The 20,709-nt window shown below is 43.8% G+C and overlaps 1 protein-coding gene across 2 annotated transcripts; it reads left to right on the top strand.

Annotated features, from left to right (window-relative positions):
• Positions 1 to 3,867: 3,867 nt before the first annotated feature.
• LOC135572964 (macrophage mannose receptor 1-like) lies at positions 3,868 to 11,524 on the top strand. 2 transcript variants are annotated; one of them, XM_065021959.1, is made up of 6 exons: positions 3,868 to 3,985; positions 4,363 to 4,401; positions 9,857 to 10,222; positions 10,422 to 10,802; positions 10,910 to 11,034; positions 11,234 to 11,524. In XM_065021959.1, exons 2-6 carry the CDS (start codon positions 4,365 to 4,367, stop codon positions 11,393 to 11,395), a joined length of 1,071 nt encoding a protein of 356 aa, XP_064878031.1. In that variant the 5' UTR covers positions 3,868 to 3,985; positions 4,363 to 4,364; the 3' UTR covers positions 11,396 to 11,524. The 2 variants fall into 2 exon arrangements, with proteins under 2 accessions (XP_064878031.1, XP_064878032.1); XM_065021960.1 differs by lacking the exon at positions 4,363 to 4,401.
• Positions 11,525 to 20,709: the final 9,185 nt, after the last annotated feature.

The following is a 20,709-nucleotide window of genomic DNA, read 5'->3' on the forward strand; positions in this document are numbered from 1 at the left end:
TGCCAGGTTTCCTCCAGACGTGACGGTTGGCATTCAAGCCAAAGAGCTCAATCTTGGTTTCTTAAGACCAGAGAATCTTTTTTCTCATTGTCTGAGAGTCTTCATCTGCCTTTTGGCAAACTTCAAGCATGCTGTCATGTGCCTTTTACAGAGGAGTGGCTTCCGTCTGGCCACTCTACCGCATTGGCCTGACTGGTGGAGTCCTGCTGAGATGGTTGTCCTTCTGGATGGTTGTCCTTCCCCATTTCCACAGAGGACCCCTAGAGCTCTGTCAGAGTAACCATCGGGTTCTTGGTCACCTCCCTAACCAAGGCCCTTCTCCCCGATTGCTCAGTTTTGCCCGGCGGCAAGCTCTAGGAAGTGTCTTGGTGGTTCTAAATTTCTTCCATGAGGCCACAGTGTTCTTGGGGACCTTTAACCTCTCTACGGTATGTGGGACGGTAGCGTTCCACCTGTCAACAGCCAGTGAAACTGCAGGGCGCCAAATTCAAAACAACCGAAATTCCATAACTAAAATTCCTCAAACATACATGTATTTTACACAATTTTAAAGATACACTTTTTGTAAATCCAGCCACAGTGTCCGATTTCAAAAAGGCTTTACGACGAAAACAAACCAAGCGATTATGTTAGGTCAGAGCCAAGTCACAGAAAAACACAGCCATTTTTCCAGCCAAAGAGAGGAGTCACAAAAATCAGAAATATAGATCAAATGAATCACTAACCTTTGATGATCTTCATCAGATGACACTCATAGGACTTCATGGTACACAATACGTGTATGTTTTGTTCGGTAATGTTCATATTTATATCCAAAAATCGGAGTTTACTTTGGCGCATTATGTTCAGTAGTTCCAAAACATGATTTTGCAGAGAGCCACATCAATTCACAAAAATACTCATAATAAACATTGATAAACGATATAAGTGTTATTCACAGAATTAAAGACATATTTCTCCTTAATGCAACCGCTGTGTCAGATTTTAAAAAAACTTGCAAACCATGCAATAATCTGAGTACGGTGCTCAGACGACAAATCAAGCCAAATTGATATCCTCCATGTTGGAGTCAACATTAGTCAGAAATAGCATTAAAAATATTCACTTACCTTTGATGATCTTCATCAGAATGCACTCCCAGGAATCCCAGTTCCACAATAAATGTTTGTTTTGTTTGATAATGTTCATCATTTGTGTCCAAATAGCTACTTTTGTTAGCACGTTTTGTAAACAAATCCAATGTCACGAAGCGCGTTCACTAGTTGCAGACGAAATGTCCAAAAGTTCCGTTACAGTCCTTAGAAACATGTCAAACGATGTATAGAATCAATTTTTAGGATGTTTTAAACATAAATCTTCAATAATGTTCCAACCGGAGAATTCCTTTGTCTTCAGAAATGCAATGGAATGCAGGTCGCTCTCACGTGAACGCGCGAGACTGAGCTCGTGGCTGCTGGCAGACCCCTGACTCATTCCCCTCTCATTCGGCCACACTTCACAGTTGAAGCATCAAACAAGTTTCTAAAGACTGTTGACATCTAGTGGAAGCCTTAGGAAGTGCAACATGACCCCATAGACACTGTGGATTCGATTGGGTAAGAGTCGAAAAACAACAAACCTCAGATTTCCCATTTCCTGGTTGGATTGTGTCTCAGGTTTTTGCCTGCCATATGAGTTCTGTTATACTCACAGACATCATTCAAATAGTTTTAGAAACTTCAGAGTGTTTTCTATCCAAATCTACTAATTATATGCATTTTCTAGCTTTCATGGCAGAGTAGCAGGCAGTTTAAGTTGGGCACGCTTTTCTTCCAAAATTCCCAATGCTGCACCCTACCCTAGAGAAGTTACATGCTGCATAAATATTTTAGTACCCTTTCCCAGATCTGTGCCTCGAGATAATCCTGTCTCAGAGCTCTACGGATTATTCCTTCAACCCCATGACCTGTTTTTTACTCTGACATGCATTGTCAACTGCTGTACCTTATATAGACAGGTGTGTGCCTTTCCAAATCATGTCCAATCAATTGAGGTTACCACAGTTGAACTCCAATCAAGAACTGTAGTAGAAACATCAAGGATGGTCAATTGAAACAGGATTGACCTGAGCTCAGTTTCGAGTCATATAGCAAAGGGTCTGAATAGAAATAAATAATTTGTAAATAAGGTATTCTTTAAATGTTTTGGGTTTATACATTTGTAGACATTTGTAAAAACCTGTTTTTCCTTTGACACTGAGGGGTTTTTTGTGTCGATTGATGAGGATTAAAAAAAACAATTTTAGAATGAGGATGTAACATAACAAAATGTGGAAAAAGTGAAGATGTCTTAATTCTTTTCCCAAATGCACTGAACATAAATTAATTAGGCCCTAATCTATGGATTTCACATGACCGGGAATACAGACATGCCACTGTTATCCACAGATAACTGTTAGTCACAGATAACTGTTAGTCACAGACAACTGTTAGTCACAGATAACTGTTAGTCACAGATAACTGTTAGTCACAGATAACTGTTAGTCACAGATACATGTTAGTCACAGATTACTGTTAGTCACAGATAGCTGTTAGTCACAGATTGTCCTTAGGACCTAGTCACAGTATTTTTATGCACTCATTATGCCTGTCCATACCATAACCCTACCTGCACCATTGGGCACTCTGTTCACAACGCTGCAAACCACTAGTCCACACCACACACTACATAGTGTCTGAGGTTGTGAGGCCGGTTGGACGTACTGCTAAAATCTCTAAAACGATGTTGGAGGCAGCTTATGGTAGATAAATTAACATTAAATTCTCTGGTAACAGCTCTGGTGGACATTCCTGAAATGAGAATGTCAATTACACGCTCCTTCAAAACTTGAGCAGAGGGCAGAGCACCCAATGACAGAGGAGAGGGAGGGCAGAGCACCCAATGACAGAGGAGAGGGAGGGCAGAGCACCCAATGACAGAGGAGAGGGAGAGCAGAGCACCCAATGACAGAGGAGAGGGAGGGCAGAGCACCCAATGAAAGAGGAGAGGGAGAGCAGAGCACCCAATGACAGAGGAGAGGGAGTTCACAGCACCCAATGACAGAGGAGAGGGAGAGCAGAGCACCCAATGAAAGAGGAGAGGGAGTTCACAGCACCCAATGACAGAGGAGAGGGAGTTCACAGCACCCAATGACAGAGGAGAGGGAGAGCAGAGCACCCAATGACAGAGGAGAGGGAGTTCACAGCACCTAATAACAGAGGAGAGGGAGGGCAGAGCACCCAATGACAGAGGAGAGCGAGTTCACAGCACCCAATGACAGAGGAGAGGGAGTTCACAGCACCTAATAACAGAGGAGAGGGAGGGCAGAGCACCCAATGAAAGAGGAGAGTGAGGGCAGAGCACCCAATGAAAGAGGAGAGGGAGTGCAGAGCACCCAATGCTGGAGGTATTTATCTAGACACTGAGTGTACAAGACATCAGGACCACCTGCTCTCTCCATGACAGTTAACAGTCATTTACCAGTCAGCAGATATCAATCCAATTGATCATGAGGGATTAGATGGAACGATCTATTTAGAGTAGAAACCCACGACCAGCCTACTTGACACAACTTGTGGGAAGTATTGGTGTTGACTTGGGCCATCGTCCTTCTGGAACTCTCTTGATACCTTGTATCACTCTCAATTCAGGCCTCACTGACCTGAACAATTCTTGAAATTACTCAACCCTTTCATTTTCAGAACAATGAGGCAATTTCCTTCTCTGGCTCTGTCCAACCCCTTTTCCTGTGGGATAAATGTCACATCCCAGTTTTGTTTGTTTAGAGATGAATAACAAATTCTAGCAAATGAGGAGCAGTGTCATGTTTAAAAAGGGACAAACGTGATGACAGACACACAGTAGGAGAGACAGAGAGAAAGGGGAGAGAGTTGGATAGCGAGAGAGAGATAGAGAGACAGACAGAGAGAGACAGAGCGAGAGTAAGAGAGTTTTCTTCAAACAACAGGTGAGGCCATTTGTGATTGTAGATATTTCATTTTTCATACATATTTCATTGTAGAGAAATGTGTATAATATTTATTAGATACTTTTTTATTCCTAGTTTTGAAGGTTCCAGTGTAGAATAATCCACCATGTGTTCTTACTCTCTGGAAATGTAATGTTGAGGTTTTTCATCCCTACCCACTTCCAATACTTTAGAAACCTAACCTAACAATCACTGATTGTTCCTGTCTCTGAACAGGTGATAACCCTCTATGTGGGGAGCATTATCTCCACCTGTCCTGTCAGGTCATATCAGTAAAGAAGGAGAAAGACAGTTTGTGTTGGTAAAGTGTTGCAACCTTGAAGTGCATTGAATCATATATCCTTTGAATTTCACAGTGATGGAAACGTTGTTGTATCTCACCCTGCTAATCTCAGGTCAGTTTACTGTGTGTGTGTCCCAGCAAACATGCCCACATTGGGCCGATGTGTTCTTGCTAATCGGCTCCATATCACATCCAAGACATTTGCCCAGTGTTGCCCAGCGTGGCCCAGTGTTGCCCAGTGTTGGCAGCTCATATCTGGTGAGGACAGCCTTCACAGTTCCTGAAATAATTATATCAAATCAAAGTTAATTTGTCACGTGCGCCAAATACAACATGTTTAGACCTTACAGTGAAATGCTTACAGGCTCTAACCAATAGTGCAAAGAATGGTATTAGGTGAAACATAGGTAAGTAAAGAAATAAAAACAACAGTGAAAAGACAGTGAAAAATAACAGTAGCGAGACTATATACTGTAGAGAGGTTATATACAGTAGAGGCTATATACAGTAGTGAGGCTATATACAGTAGAGAGGCTATATACAGTAGAGAGGCAGTAGAGGCTATATACAGTAGAGAGCTATATACAGTAGTGAGGCTATATACAGTAGAGGCTATATACAGTAGAGAGGCCATATATAGTAGAGAGGCTATACAGAAGAGAGGCTATATACAGTAGAGAGGCTATATACAGTAGAGAGGCTATATACAGTAGAGAGGCTATATACAGAAGAGAGGCTATATACAGTAGCGAGGCTATATGCAGTAGAGAGGCTATATGCAGTAGAGAGGCTATATACAGTAGAGAGGCTATATACAGTAGAGAGGCCATATACAGTAGCGCGGTTATATACAGTAGTGAGGCTATATACAGTAGAGAGGCTATATACAGTAGAGGCTATATACAGTAGTGAGGCTATATACTGTAGCGAGGCTATATACAGTAGAGAGGCTATATACAGTAGAGAGGCTATATACAGTAGAGGCTATATACAGTAGAGAGGCTATATACAGTAGTGAGGCTATATACAGTAGAGGCTATATACAGTAGAGAGGCCATATATAGTAGAGAGGCTACATACAGAAGAGAGGCTATATACAGTAGAGAGGCTATATACAGTAGAGAGGCTATATACAGTAGAGAGGCTATATACAGTAGTGAGGCTATATACAGAAGAGAGGCTATATACAGTAGCGAGGCTATATGCAGTAGAGAGGCTATATGCAGTAGAGAGGCTATATACAGTAGAGAGGCTATATACAGTAGAGAGGCCATATACAGTAGAGAGGCTATATACAGTAGCGAGTTATATACAGTAGTGAGGCTATATACAGTAGAGAGGCTATATACAGTAGAGAGGCTATATACTATATACAGTAGCGGCTATATACAGTAGCGAGGCTATATACAGTAGAGAGGCTATATGCAGTAGAGAGGCTATATACAGTAGAGAGGCTATATACAGTAGCGAGGCTATAACAGTAGCGAGGCTATATTCAGTAGCGAGGCTACATACAGGCACCGGTCAGTCGGGCTGATTTAGGTAGTATGTACATGTAGATATTGTTATAGAGACCATGCAAATATGATGAACAGAGAGTAGCCGTAGCGTAAAAGAGGGGTGGGCGGGTGGTGGGTGGAGGGACACAATGCAGATAGCCCTGTTAGCGAATATGCGGGGGCACTGGTTGGCCGGGCCAATTGAGGTAGTATGTACATGAATGTATAGTTAAAGTGACTATGCATATATGATAAAACAGAGAATATAGCAGCAGTGTAAAAGGGGGGTTGGGGGTTGGGGGGGTTGGGGGGCACAATGCAAATAGTCTGGGTAGCCTTTTGATTACTTGTTCAGGAGTCTTATGGCTTGGGGGTAGAAACTATTGAGAAACCTTTTGTCCTAGACTTGGCACTCTGGTACCTTTTGCAATGTGATAGTAGAGTGAACAGTCTATGACTGGGGTGGCTGGGGTCTTTGAAAACTTTTAGGGCCTTCCTCGGACATCGCCTCGTGTAGAGGTCCTGGATGGCAGGCAACTTAGCCCCAGTGATGCACTGGGCCGTACGCACTACCTTCTGTAGTGCCTTGCAGTCGGAGGCCGAGCAGTTGCCATACCAGGCAGTGATGCAACTAGTCAGAATGCTCTCGATGTTGCAGCTGTAGAACCTTTTGAGGATCTGAGGGCCCATGCCAAATCTTTTTAGTTTCCTGAGGCAGAATAGGTTTTGTCGTGCCCTCTTCACAACTGTCTTAGTGTGTTTGGACCATTCTAGTTTGTTGGTGATGTGGACACCAAGGAACTTGAAGCTCTCAACCTGCTCCACTACAGCCCCGACGATGAGCATGTGGGCGTGCTCCGTCCTCCTTTTCCTGTAGTCCACAATCATCTCCTTAGTTTTGGTTACGTTGAGGGACAGGTTGTTATTCTGGCACCACCCTGCCAGGTCTCTGGCTTCTCCCTATAGGCTGTCTCGTCGTTGTCAGTGATCAGGCCTACCACTTTGTGTCATCAGCAGACTTATGGTGTTGGAGTCGTGCCTGGCCATGCAGTCGTGGGTGAACAGGGAGAACAGGAGTGGACTGAGCACGCAACCCTGGGGGGCTCCAGTGTTGAGGATCAGCGTGGCAGATGTGTTGCTACCTACACTCACCACCTGGGGGCGTCCCGTCAAGAAGTCTAGGATCCAGTTGCAGAGGGAGGTGTTTAGTCCCAGGATCCTTAGCTTAGTGGTGCACTTTGAGGGTACTATTGTGTTGCTGTAGTCAATGAATAGCATTCTCACATAAATGTTCCTTTTGTTCAGGTGGGTAAGGGCAGTGTGGAGTGCAAGAGAGATTGCATCATCTGTGGATCTGTTTGGGCGGTATGCAAATTGGAGTGGGTCTAGGGTTTCTGGGATAATGGTGTTGATGTGAGCCATTTCCAGCCTTTCAAAGCAATTCATGTCTACAGACGTGAGTGCTACGGGTCTGTAGTCATTTAGGCAGGTTGCCTTCATGTTTGTGGGCACAGGGACTATGGTGGTCTGCTTGAAACATGTTGGTATTATATTATAGACTCAATCAGGGACATGTTGAAAATGTCAGTGAAGACACCTGCCAGTTGGTCAGCACATGCCCGGAGCACACATCCTGGTAATCCGTCTAGCAGCGCAGCCTTGTGAATGTTGACCTGTTAAAAGGTCTTTCCTACATCGGCTACGGAGAGCGTGATCACGCAGTCGTCCGGAACAGCTGATGATCTCATGCATGCCTCATTGTTCCTTGCCTCGAAGCGAGCATAGAAGTGATGTAGCTCATCTGGTAGGCTTTAGTCACTGGGCAGCTAGTGGCTGTGCTTCCCTTTGTAGTCTGTAAAAATTTGCAAACCCTGTCACATAAGACGAGCGTCGGAGCCAGTCTAGTACCATTTAATCTTAGACCTGTATTGATGCTTTACCTGTTTGATGGTTTGTCGCAGGGCATAGCAGGATTTCTTATAAGCTTCCGGGTTAAAGTCCCGCATCTTGAAAGCTGCAGCTCTACCCTTTAGCTCAGTGCAAATGTTGCCTGTAATCCATGGCTTCTGGTTGGGGTATGTACGTACAGTCACTGTGGGGACGACGTCCTCGATGCCCTTATTGATAAAGCCAGTGACTGATGTGGTGTACTCCTCAATGCCATTGGAAGAATCCAAGGGAACATTTTCCAGTCTGTGATAGCAAAACAGTCCTTTAGTTTAGCATCTGCTTCATCTGACCACCTTTTTATAGACCGAGTCACTGGTACATAATTCTTTAATTTGTGCTTGTAAGCAGGAATCAGGAGTATAGAGTTGTGGTTGGATTTACCAAATGGAAGGCGAGGGAGAGCTTTGTACATGTCTCTGTGTGTGTAGTACAGGTGATCCAGAATTGTTTTCCCTCTGGTTGCACATTTAACATGTTGATAGAAATGAGGTAGAACTGGTTTTAGTTTCCCTGCATTAACGCCTCCGGCCAATAGGAGCGCCGCCTCTGGGTGAGTGGTTTCCTGTTAGCTTATTTCCTTAAATAACTGACTGAGTGCGGTCTTAATGCCAGCATCCTTCTGTGGTGGTAAATAAACAGCCACTAAAAGTATAGCTGAAAACTCTCTAGGCAAGTAGAGTGGTCTGCAATTTATCACAATATACTCTACTTCAGGCAAGCAAAATTTGAGACTTCCTTAGATTTCGTGCACCAGCTGTTCTTTACAAATATAAACAGACCGCACCTCCTCGTCTTACCGGAGTGTGCTGTTCTATCTTGCCGGTGCAGCGTATATCCTTCTAGCTGAATATCCATATCATCATTCAGCCACGATTCCGTGAAACATAGGATGTTACAGTTTTTGATGTCCCGTTGGTAGGCTATTCGTGATCGTACCTCGTCTAATTTATTGTCCAATGGTTGCACGTTGGCGGGCAATATTGACGGTAACATTAGCTTTACCACTCGCCTTCTGCGGATCCGTACGAGGCATCCAACTGTGTGTCCTCTGTACCTGCGTCTCTTCCTCTTGCAAATAACTGGGATGTTGGCCTTGTCGGGTGTTCGGAGAATGTCCTGTGTGTTCTGCTTGTTGAAGAAAACATCTTTGTCTAATCCGAGGTGAGTGATCGCTGTCCTGAAATCCAGAAGGTATTTTTTTGCTGTAAGATACTGTTGCAGAAAAATTATGTACGAAATAAGTTACAAATAACGTGAAAAAAGGTCCTGAGTGTATTGGCCACCTCATGGTAATTTATCAGTTGTTTCTCTTATGTACAGGTATTAATGCAATTGCTAAAGTAATGAATCAATTGTAATATTTATGAGCCCTAATTTCTGTAAAGTGTTTTCACATATGGTCCTGTTAAAAAGAACTGATCTCAGTTCTGTTTAAAGTGAACTGTGGTAGAAAGAGCAACAGAACTCTGTTCTCTTTGTATTCACTCTGCCCCTGGCTCTGAATGAGGACTCAACTCTTTGCTAGTTCACTTCACCTATTTTGTGGATAGAGTCCACTTTGCATTCACACTTCTATGTTTAGAAAGGAATCAAGATCTTTTTCCAACATTCACTCAATGCACCCTGGGATTTTATAAAGTGCAGGACAAGCCATTCAATCAGAATGTGTTATCAGACAGCTAGATAAACATCCTTACATTTAGAAAGATAATAGATACAAACATAATTATAATCAGAAGATAATATTAACATGCACTGTACATTTCATTGCTAACAGAAATAATAGCAATAGAATAACTGCAGAATAAATAATGATTTATTTGAAAATAGTACAACCAAGGTAGTCTACCGCCCCTCAACGATCCCTCACCAACCCAACAAATGCACATTGAACACCCACGCAGGACAAGTGTGGTCATGTATGCTGTGTGTTTATGGATGCACCATGCTCTACAAACTGTGTTTATGGATGCGTGTGTGTGTGTGTGTGTGTGTGTGTGTGTGTGTGTGTTTTGCACACCAGTGTGTACTGTATGTTAACAGATCCATAGATAATATGGTCGGGGTTGAGAAGGTGATGGAGAAAATGTACCTCATGAATCATTTTTCTGTTCACAGGATTCTACACACCTTCCTCATGTCTTCATCAGTATCACTTCATTACCAACGATATGAACTGGACTGATGCCCAGAGTTACTGCAGAGCACATTACACTGACCTGGCCTCAGTAGATGACAAGGAGGACCTGAACAGGCTGATTACCAGTGTCAGTAGTTATAATTCCTGGTTATGGATCGGACTGAAGAAGGGAGACTCCATGAAGTGGTCTCTGGCAGACAGACGTTTCTACAGCGAGGGGGAGACTGAGTTCAGAAACTGGGACACAGGGACACCCCAAAATGGTAACTGTGCATTAATGAGTACATCTGGGTTGTGGAACAACACCTCCTGTGATGACCAGCATCACTTCATCTGTTATGATGGTGAGTGTTTACATACTAATGATGAAGCCTGTTCTAAGTGCTGGAGCTGCCATTGAGTTGAAACATAGACTCATGAGAGCTTTAAGTTGTTAATCAGTTATTGATTTGTTATCAAATCAATCAGAACATTTACTATAGATGATCATTAGATGATGTTTTATTGGATATTTGTATCGATTATTACATTTGACTTTTGCAGGAAAACAAGACACCAACCTAACATACGTCTTAATTCAGGAGAACAAGACCTGGATAGATGCTCAGAGTTACTGCAGACAGTATCACACAGACCTGGTCAGTGTGAGGAACCAGACTGAGAACACAGAGATAGAGAAGAAGATATCACTGAGGGGACTTCCTGTGTGGATCGGTCTGTTTCTAGACTCCTGGAGATGGTCAGACCAGAGTGACTCCTCATTCAGAAACTGGTTGCCAGGACGGCCTTCAACAGATCAGGGATACACCTGCACTCTGATGTCTTCTGATACTTGTTATTATTATGAAGATGGTTATCATGTTTATTATTATGCTCCATGGATAAATGATCCCTGTGGCCTCAACTATCCTTTCAGCTGCTATGGTAAGTTACAACATTCTCCTCCTGGTCTTAATAATATAATGATGACAAGATAATTCTAATTCCCCCATGATTCACTACTGTCATTGTGGGATTGTATTATCTTGTAGGTCCAGCTGTGGAGACCACTGAGAAACCTCAACTGAAGAGACATGTGGTGAGAATAAAGATGACCCCAAAGGATCAAAATCTGAACCTCAGTGATCCTGCTGTTCAGGACGCCATCTTACAAGAGGTGAGTTTCCCCCTGTTCATGAAGAACCACTCAATAATGATGCAAACTCTACAGATCACCTCTATGATCTCCTCATAGAGTCAAAGGTTTGAAGTCAATAATGTCTCTGCAAAGCAGGAAGGATTGGTAGTTGTAGATCTTCAGAATGACCAATACAGAGTGAAATATTGTGTGTCTGTGTGTCTTTGTGTTTCTCCAGATAAGGAACAAGCTGAAGGAGCAGGGGTTACCTACAGACACCAAAGTGACATGGAAAAAGCAGCCTGATGGGAAGGTCTTCCACAAGGAGGAAGAGGGGTCTCCCAAGAAAGAAGAGGAGGAGAAGAAGATGAAGAGGATGATGACAAAGAGAGAACTCTAATTATGTCAAATGTTCTAACTTCTCTCTTTTTTTCTTCTTAAATTTAGATTAATTATCTGTACTGGGATGTATTTTCTGAATCTAATTCAATGTGTTTTATTAATTAAATTGTTTAAGTATAAACATCAATAGATGTTTTTCTTGATAATTTTCTTGACTTGGTTGTTTTATTACAGGGTTTGTTCTCAAGACAGACAATTCACACATCATGTCTGTAAATGAGTTATTTGTAGTTATGTTGATATTCAGGGCTGTGAAAGAGTATTTGCCTCCTTTCTAATTTGCTCAACTTTTACAGATTTAAGATGAAGAATGTTATCAGATCTTCAATGAAAACAGAATATTAGATGAAGGGAACATGAGTGAACAAATAACACAACAATTACATACTTATTTCATTTATTTCATAAACAAAGTTATGTTACATCCAATGTTCATGTGTTAAATATGAATTGTCCCATTACACTCAATTACTGGTTGTCACACCTTTAGCTGCAATGACTCCAACCAAGCGCTTCCTGAAGTTGTTGATCAGCATTTCACGTCGCTGTGGAGCATTTTTGGCCCACTCTTCCACCTAGAACTGCTTAAACTCAGCGAGTTTTCATGGATGAACTTTGAAGTCCTTCCACAACATCTCAATTGGGATCATTAGGTCTGGACATTGACTGGGTCATTCCAAAACTTCAAATGTGTTGCTTTTGAACCATTTTCATGTAGACTTGATTGTGTGTTTTGGATCAATGTCTTGCTGCATGACTCTCTTCAGCTCACAGACGGATGGCCTGACATTCTCCTGTAGAATTCTCTGATACTGAGCAGAATTCATGGTTCCCTCTATTAAGGCAAGTCGTCCAGGTTCTGAGGCAGCAAAGCATCCCCTTTACTGATGAATGCAGTGTTTGGTTTTTGCCAGGCGAAATGGGACCCATGTCGTCTAAAAAAAAATGTTGTTATTGAATTTTGACCCCTTTTTCTCCCCAATTTCGTGGTATCCAATTTGTTTTAGTAAATACGATCTTACTCCCATACGGGCTCCGGAGAGACGAAGGTTGAAAGTCATGCGTCCTCCGATACACAACCCAACCAAGCCGCACTGCTTCTTAACACAGCACGCATCCAACCCGGAAGCCAGCCGCACCAATGTGTTCGGAGGAAAAAGCCGCACCAATGTGTCGGAGGAAACGCTGTGCACCTGGCAACCTTGGTTAGCGTGCACTGGCCCCGGCCCGCCACAGGAGTCAAGGATATCCCTACCGGCCAAGCCCTCCCTAACCCGGATGACGCTGGGCCAATTGTGCGTCGCCCCACGGACCTCCCGGTCCTGGGCGCGAACCCAGTCTCTGATGGCACAGCTGGCACTGCAGCGCCCTTCACCACTTCACCACAAAAAAATAAAAATAATTATACATCTGTCGATAAAACCTTCTTCCAAAAGTCTTGATGTGTAATGCAATGCGTACAGGCGGCAGAGAAGTCAGAAACAGGAGAGTGTTCACTAAACATAAACCTCCGTCAACAGAACAATACAATAAATGGGTCAAACAAAACCTGGTCGATACCAGCATACCGTGCATAGGCACTACAAGAAACAATTACCCACAAGGACATGAGGGGGAACAGAGGGTTAAATACACAACAAGTATTTGATGGAATTGGAACCAGGTGTGATGGAAGACAAGACAAAACCAATGGAAAATGAAAAGTGGATCGGCGATGGCTAGAAGGTCAGTGACGTCGACTTCCGCCCAAACAACGAGAGGGACCAACTCCGGCGGAAGTCGTGACATGATGATCATCCAGTTGCTTCCAGGTGCTTTTTCGGAAACTTTAGTCAACTTTTTGGGCTAGATGGGTCCCATTATGTTTGTTGAAAACCAAACAATGCATTCCACAGTAAAACACTCCATATCAATAGTCAAGCATGGTGGTGGTAGTGTGATGGTGTGAGGATGCTTTGCTGAGTTACAGCAGTTCTGCGTGGAAGAGTGGGACAAAATCCCTCTACAGCAATGTGAGAGACTGATCAACAACTACAGGAAGTGTTTGGTTGTAGTCATTAGAGCTAAAGGTGGAACAACCAGTTATTGAGTATAAAGGAACAATTACTTTTTCACACAGGGGAATTGGGTGTTGCATAACTTTGTTAATTAAATAGACAAAATAAGTATAAATATGGTTTGTTATTTTGCAAAATAATTTTAGGTTTTGGTTGAAGATCTAATAACATTCGACATAACATTTTTGCAAAAATAGAGAATATCAGAAAGGGGGCAAATACTTTTTCACAGCACTGTGAGTATCAATGTGTTTTTCTAATTGGAATGTAACTTTCTTTAATTGAAATGTATTTAGACCACAGTTTACATACTGCATAGCCTGCATAGCATGTTTTTTATTGGTTAATGAAGATGTATTTTCTGATGATCAAGTAAATACCTGTTGCAGATTGACAGTATCGTTCTAGAATTGTGATTCTTCATGTTTCAACCTAATATTATTTTAATGTTTATTTGACATATTTTACCTTGATGGTAAAGACATCTAGACATAATGTGTAATCAAGTCCTCTCTTCAGGACTCTGATACACTGGTATCAGTTAGAACCATGTCCTGCTGACCAGGGCTTTAGTTACATTTTGCATAACTTCCTCAAATTAGACAGAGGGGGAATTTTCACATCAAGCCAGACCCAGGATATTTCCTGGAACACACAATGATGTGACATCAGTAATGAACCTGGTCTCAGATCTGTTTGTGGCCTCTTGCCAACTCTCATGTGTGTTGTGGTGCTGCGTGGCTCAGTTTGTAGAGCATCGTGCTTTTGTCACGGCCGACGAAAGAAGTAGACCAGTAGGCCAAGTCGCCAACAAAACGCTTAACTGCGGCTATACTGCCTCTAACAAAGTAAACTTCCCACACTGAAAGGAAGGAAAAAGGTCTACCTAAGTATGATTCCAAATCAGAGACAACAATAGAAAGCTGTCCCTGATTGAGAACCATACTCGGCCAAAACATAGAAATAAAGAAACATGGAAAACTAAACATAGAATGCCCACCCCACATCACACCCTGACCTAACCAAACAGAGAACTAAAACGTCTCTCTAAGGTCAGAGAGTGACAGTACCCCCCCCCCCCCCCCCCACTCCGGCCGCAAACCTTGAACCAAAAGGGGAGGGTCTGGGTGGGCATCTATTCGCGGTGGCGGCTCTGGTGGGGAACGTAGACCCCGCTCCACCTCTGACTCTCCCCGCTTTGGTGGCGTCTCTGGTGTGTGGACCCTAACCGATGACCCCGGACTGGGGACCCTCTCTGCAGGCCCCGGAATGGGGACCCTCGCTGCGGGCTCCGGACTGTGCACAGGACTGGGGGTCGTCGCCGGAGGCTCCGGACTGGAGTCCATCGCCGGAGGCTCCCGACTGTATCATCACAGGAGGCTTCGTGCCATGGATCATCACTGGAGGCTTTTTGACAAGGATCATCTCTGGAGGCTTCGTGCCATGGATCATCACTGGAGGCTTCGTGCCATGGATTATCACTGGATGCTTCTTGCCATGGATCATCACTGGAGGCTTCGTGCCATGGATCATCACTGGAGTTGGGAGACACACAGGAGGCCTAGCTCTGGGAGCAGGCACAGGCCTCACCAAGCTGGGAAGACATACAGGAGGCTTGGTTTTGGGAGCGGGCACAGGATACACTGGGCCGTGGAGGTGCACTGGAGGTCTCGAGAGTAAAGCCTGCACAACCCGTCTTGGCTGGACTGTGACTTTCGCACGGCACGTTCGGGGCGCAGGCATAGGACGCACTGGGCTGTGCAGACGCACCGGCGACACAGTGCGCAGAACCGGCGCAGGATATCCTGGGCCGTAGAGACGTACTGGCGGCCAGATGCTCTGAGCCGGCACCCTCCGACCTGGCTGGAACGTGCCTGCTCCGATTCTGTGACTCCTGGTAGCAAAGTCGTTCCTCCTTCGCTGCTTCAGCCTGTTTCCATGGCGGGTTCTTGTCCCCCGCCATAACCTCCTCCCATGTCCAAGATGTCCTCCATTCTCTCTTCTCCCGGGCCCAGGATCCCTGCTGCTCATGGCCACGCTGCTTGGTCCTTTGGTGGTGGGTAGTTCTGTCACGGGCATCATAAGAAGAAGACCAAGGTACAGCATGGTGAGTATACATTTTCCTTTTATTTAAAATGTCGCCAACAAAACAACAAACGAAGAAACAACCGTGAGGCTTAACTTCGGCTATACTGCCTCTAACAAAGTAAACTACCCACACTGAAAGGAGGGAAAAAGGGCTACCTAAGTATGATTCCCAATCAGAGACAACGATAGACAGCTGTCTCTGATTGAGAACCATACCCAGCCAAAACATAGAAATAAACAAACATAGAAAACAAAACATAGAATGCCCACCCCACATCACACCCTGACCTAACCAAATAGGTTTTAGCCAGATGGAGAGGAATTGTGAGCGAGAGTTGGAAGGGACCATTCTGGTTTCCCCCCCATTCAAGACACAACATCCCTTTCCACATGAAATGTGGAGTGAAAAGTTTTATTAGAAATAAAACGTCTCTCTAAGGTCAGGGCGTGACAGCTTTCAATGCCAGGATTGTTGGTTTGTTTCCCCCGAGGCCGCCAATATGGAAAATGTATGCTTGACTACTTTTGGATGAAAGGTTATATTATATTTTATATTATGGTCTGCAGTGAATTTGGGAAAGTGTTCAGACCCCTTGACTTTTCCATAACATTTTTTCCCATCACCAATCTACACACAATACCCCATAATGACAAAGAATAAACAGGTTCTTAGATTTCTATGCAAATGTATTACAAATAAAAATGTAAATATTAGATTTACATAAGTATTTGGACACTTTATTCAGTACTTTGTTGAAGCACCCTTAGCAGTGATTACAGCCTTGAGTCTTCTTGGAATTGACGCTACAAGCTTGGCACAACTGTATTTGGGGAGATTCTCCCATTCTTCTCTGCAGATCCTCTAAAAGCTCTGTCAGGTTGGACGGAAGCGTCGCTGCACAAATATTTCAAGTCTCTCCATAGATGTTTGATCGGTTTGAAGTCCGGCATCTGGCTGGGCCACTCTAGGACATTCAGAGACTTGTCCTGAAGCCACTCCTGCATTGTCTTGGCTGTCTGCTTAGACCTGTTGGAAGGTGAACTTTCGCCCCAGTCTGACGTCTTGAGCGCTCTGGAGCAGGTTTTCATTAAGGATCTCTCTGTACTTTTCTCGGCTCATCTTTCCCTCGATCCTGACTAGTCTCTCACAGTCCCTGCTATTGAAAAACATCCCCACAGCATGATGCTGCCACCACCATGCTTCACCCGTTGTTATGGTGCCAGGTTTCCTCCAGACGTGACGGTTGGCATTCAAGCCAAAGAGCTCAATATTGGTTTCATAAGACCAGAGAATCTTTTTTCTCATTGTCTGAGAGTCTTCATCTGCCTTTTGGCAAACTTCAAGCATGCTGTCATGTGCCTTTTACAGAGGAGTGGCTTCCATCTGGCCACTCTACCGCATTGGCCTGACTGGTGGAGTCCTGCTGAGATGGTTATCCTTCTGGAATTTTCTCCCATTTCCACAGAGGAACCCTAGAGCTCTGTCAGAGTAACCATCGGGTACATTGGTCACCTCCCTAACCAAGGCCCTTCTCCCCCGATTGCTCAGTTTTGCCCGGCGTCAGCTCTAGGAAGTGTCTTGGTGGTTCTAAATTTCTTCCATGAGGCCACAGTGTTCTTGGGGACCTTTAACCTCTCTAGGGTATGTGGGACGGTAGCGTTCCACCTGTCAACAGCCAGTGAAACTGCAGGGCGCCAAATTCAAAACAACAGAAATCCCATAACTAAAATTCCTCAAACATACATGTATTTTACACCATTTTCAAGATACACTTTTTGTAAATCCAGCCACAGTGTCCGATTTCAAAAAGGCTTTACGACGAAAACAAACCAAGCGATTATGTTAGGTCAGAGCCAAGTCACAGAAAAACACAGCCATTTTTCCAGCCAAAGAGAGGAGTCACAAAAATCAGAAATATAGATAAAATGAATCACTAACCTTTGATGATCTTCATCAGATGACACTCATAGGACTTCATTATACCCAATACATGTATGTTTTGTTCGGTAAAGTTCATATTTATATCCAAAAATCTGAGTTTACTTTGGCGCATTATGTTCAGTAGTTCCAAAACATGATTTTGCAGAGAGCCACATCAATTCACAAAAATACTCATAATAAACATTGATAAACGCTACAAGTGTTATTCACAGAATTAAAGACATATTTCTCCTTAATGCAACCGCTGTGTCAGATTTCAAAAAAACTTGAAGGAAAAAGCAAACCATGCAATAATCTGAGTACGGTGCTCAGATGACAAATCAAGCCAAATTGATATCCGCCATGTTGGAGTCAAAATTAGTCAGAAATGGCATTAAAAATATTAACTTACCTTTGATGATCTTCATCAGAATGCACTCCCAGGAATCCCAGTTCCACAATAAATGTTTGTTTTGTTTGATAATGTTCATCATTTATGTCCAAATAGCTACTTTTGTTAGCATGTTTTGTAAACAAATCCAAAGTCACGAAGCGCGTTCACTAGTTGCAGACGAAATGTCCAAAAGTTCCGTTACAGTCCGTAGAAACATGTCAAACGTTGTATAGAATCAATCTTTAGGATATTTTAAACATAAATCTTCAATAATGTTCCAACCGGAGAATTCCTTTGTCTTCAGAAATGCAATGGAACGCAGGTCGCTGTCACGTGATCACGCGAGACTGAGCTCGTGGCTGCTGGCAGACCCCTGACTCATTCCCCTCTCATTCGGCCACACTTCACAGTTGAAGCATCAAACACGTTTCTAAAGACTGTTGACATCTAGTGGAAGCCTTAGGAAGTGCAACATGACCCCATAGACACTGTGTATTCGATTGGGCAAAATTAGAAAAACTACAAACCTCAGATTTCCCACTTCCTGATGGATTGTGTCTCAGGTTTTTGCCTGCCATATGAGTTCTGTTATACTCACAGACATCATTCAAATAGTTTTAGAAACTTCAGAGTGTATTCTATCCGAATCTACTAATTATATGCATATTCTAGAGTAGCAGGCAGTTTAATTTGGGCACGCTTTTCTTCCAAAATTGCCAATGCTGCACCCTACCCTAGAGAAGTTACATGCTGCATAAATATTTTAGTACCTTTTCCCAGATCTGTGCCTCGAGATAATCCTGTCTCAGAGCTCTACGGATTATTCCTTCGACCCCATGACCTGTTTTTTGCTCTGACATGCATTGTCAACTGTTGTACCTTATATAGACAGGTATGTGCCTTTCCAAATCATGTCCAATCAATTGAGGTTACCACAGTTGAACTCCAATCAAAAACTGTAGTAGAAACATCAAGGATGGTCAATTGAAACAAGATTAACCTGAGCTCAGTTTCGAGTCATATAGCAAAGGGTCTGAATATAAATAAATAATTTTTAAATAAGGTATTTTTAAATATTTTGTCACAGACAACTGTTAGTCACAGACAACTGTTAGTCACAGATAACTGTTAGTCACAGATAACTGTTAGTCACAGATAACTGTTAGTCACAGACAACTGTTAGTCACAGATAACTGTTAGTCACAGATAACTGTTAGTCACAGATAACTGTTAGTCACAGACAACTGTTAGTCACAGACTATTAGTCACAGATAACTGTTAGTCACAGATAGCTGTTAGTCACAGATTGTCCTTAGGACCTAGTCACAGTATTTTAATGCACTCATTATGCCTGTCCATACCATAACCCTACCTGCACCATTGGGCACTCTGTTCACAACGTTGCAAACCACTAGTCCACACCACACACTACATAGTGTCTGCGGTTGTGAGGCCGGTTGGACGTACTGCTAAAATCTCTAAAACGATGTTGGAGGCAGCTTATGGTAGATAAATTAACATTACATTCTCTGGTAACAGCTCTGGTGGACATTCCTGAAATGAGCATGTCAATTACACGCTCCTTCAAAACTTGAGCAGAGGGCAGAGCACCCAATGACAGAGGAGAGGGAGGGCAGAGCACCCAATGACAGAGGAGAGGGAGGGCAGAGCACCCAATGACAGAGGAGAGGGGGGGCAGAGCACCCAATGACAGAGGAGAGGGAGGGCAGAGCACCCAATGAAAGAGGAGAGGGAGGGCAGAGCACCCAATGACAGAGGAGAGGGAGGGCAGAGCACCCAATGACAGAGGAGAGGGAGGGCAGAGCACCCAATGACAGAGGAGAGGGAGGGCAGAGCACCCAATGACAGAGGAGAGGGAGGGCAGAGCACCCAATGAAAGAGGAGAGGGAGGGCAGAGCACCCAATGACAGAGGAGAGGGAGGGCAGAGCACCCAATGACAGAGGAGAGGGAGGGCAGAGCACCCAATGACAGAGGAGAGGGGGGGCAGAGCACCCAATGACAGAGGAGAGGGAGGGCAGAGCACCCAATGAAAGAGGAGAGGGAGGGCAGAGCACCCAATGACAGAGGAGAGGGAGGGCAGAGCACCCAATGACAGAGGAGAGGGAGGGCAGAGCACCCAATGACAGAGGAGAGGGAGGGCAGAGCACCCAATGACAGAGGAGAGGGAGGGCAGAGCACCCAATGAAAGAGGAGAGGGAGGGCAGAGCACCCAATGACAGAGGAGAGGGAGGGCAGAGCACCCAATGACAGAGGAGAGGGAGGGCAGAGCACCCAATGAAAGAGGAGAGGGAGGGCAGAGCACCCAATGCTGGAGGTATTTATCTAGGACCACCTGCTCTCTCCATTACAGTTAACAGTCATTTACCAGTCAGCAGATATCAATCAAATTGATCATGAGGGATGAGATGGAACGATCTATTTTGAGTAGAAATCCACTACCAGCCAACTTGACACAACTTGTGGGAAGTATTGGTGTTGACTTGGGCCATCGTCCTTCTGGAACTCTCTTGATACCTTGTATCACTCTCAATTCAGGCCTCACTGACCTGAACAATTCTTGAAATTACTCAACCATTTTTAGGAGTTGGGTCCTTTTCAGAACAATGAGACAATTTCTGGGCAATATGTCTATCTAGAGGAGTGGGTTATCTCCTTTGGATCAACAGAACCATCACATGAACATGTTCTGTATAGTCTCTCTAACTGTTTTCTACTCTTGTTCTGTCCAACCCCTTTTCCTGTGGGATAAATGTCACATCCCAGTTTTGTTTGTTTAGAGCTGAATAACAAATTCAAGCAAATGAGGAGCAGTGTCATGTTTAAAAAGGGA

This window comes from Oncorhynchus nerka, linkage group LG8, assembly GCF_034236695.1.
Source record: "Oncorhynchus nerka isolate Pitt River linkage group LG8, Oner_Uvic_2.0, whole genome shotgun sequence".
NCBI classification, from domain to species: domain Eukaryota; kingdom Metazoa; phylum Chordata; class Actinopteri; order Salmoniformes; family Salmonidae; genus Oncorhynchus; species Oncorhynchus nerka.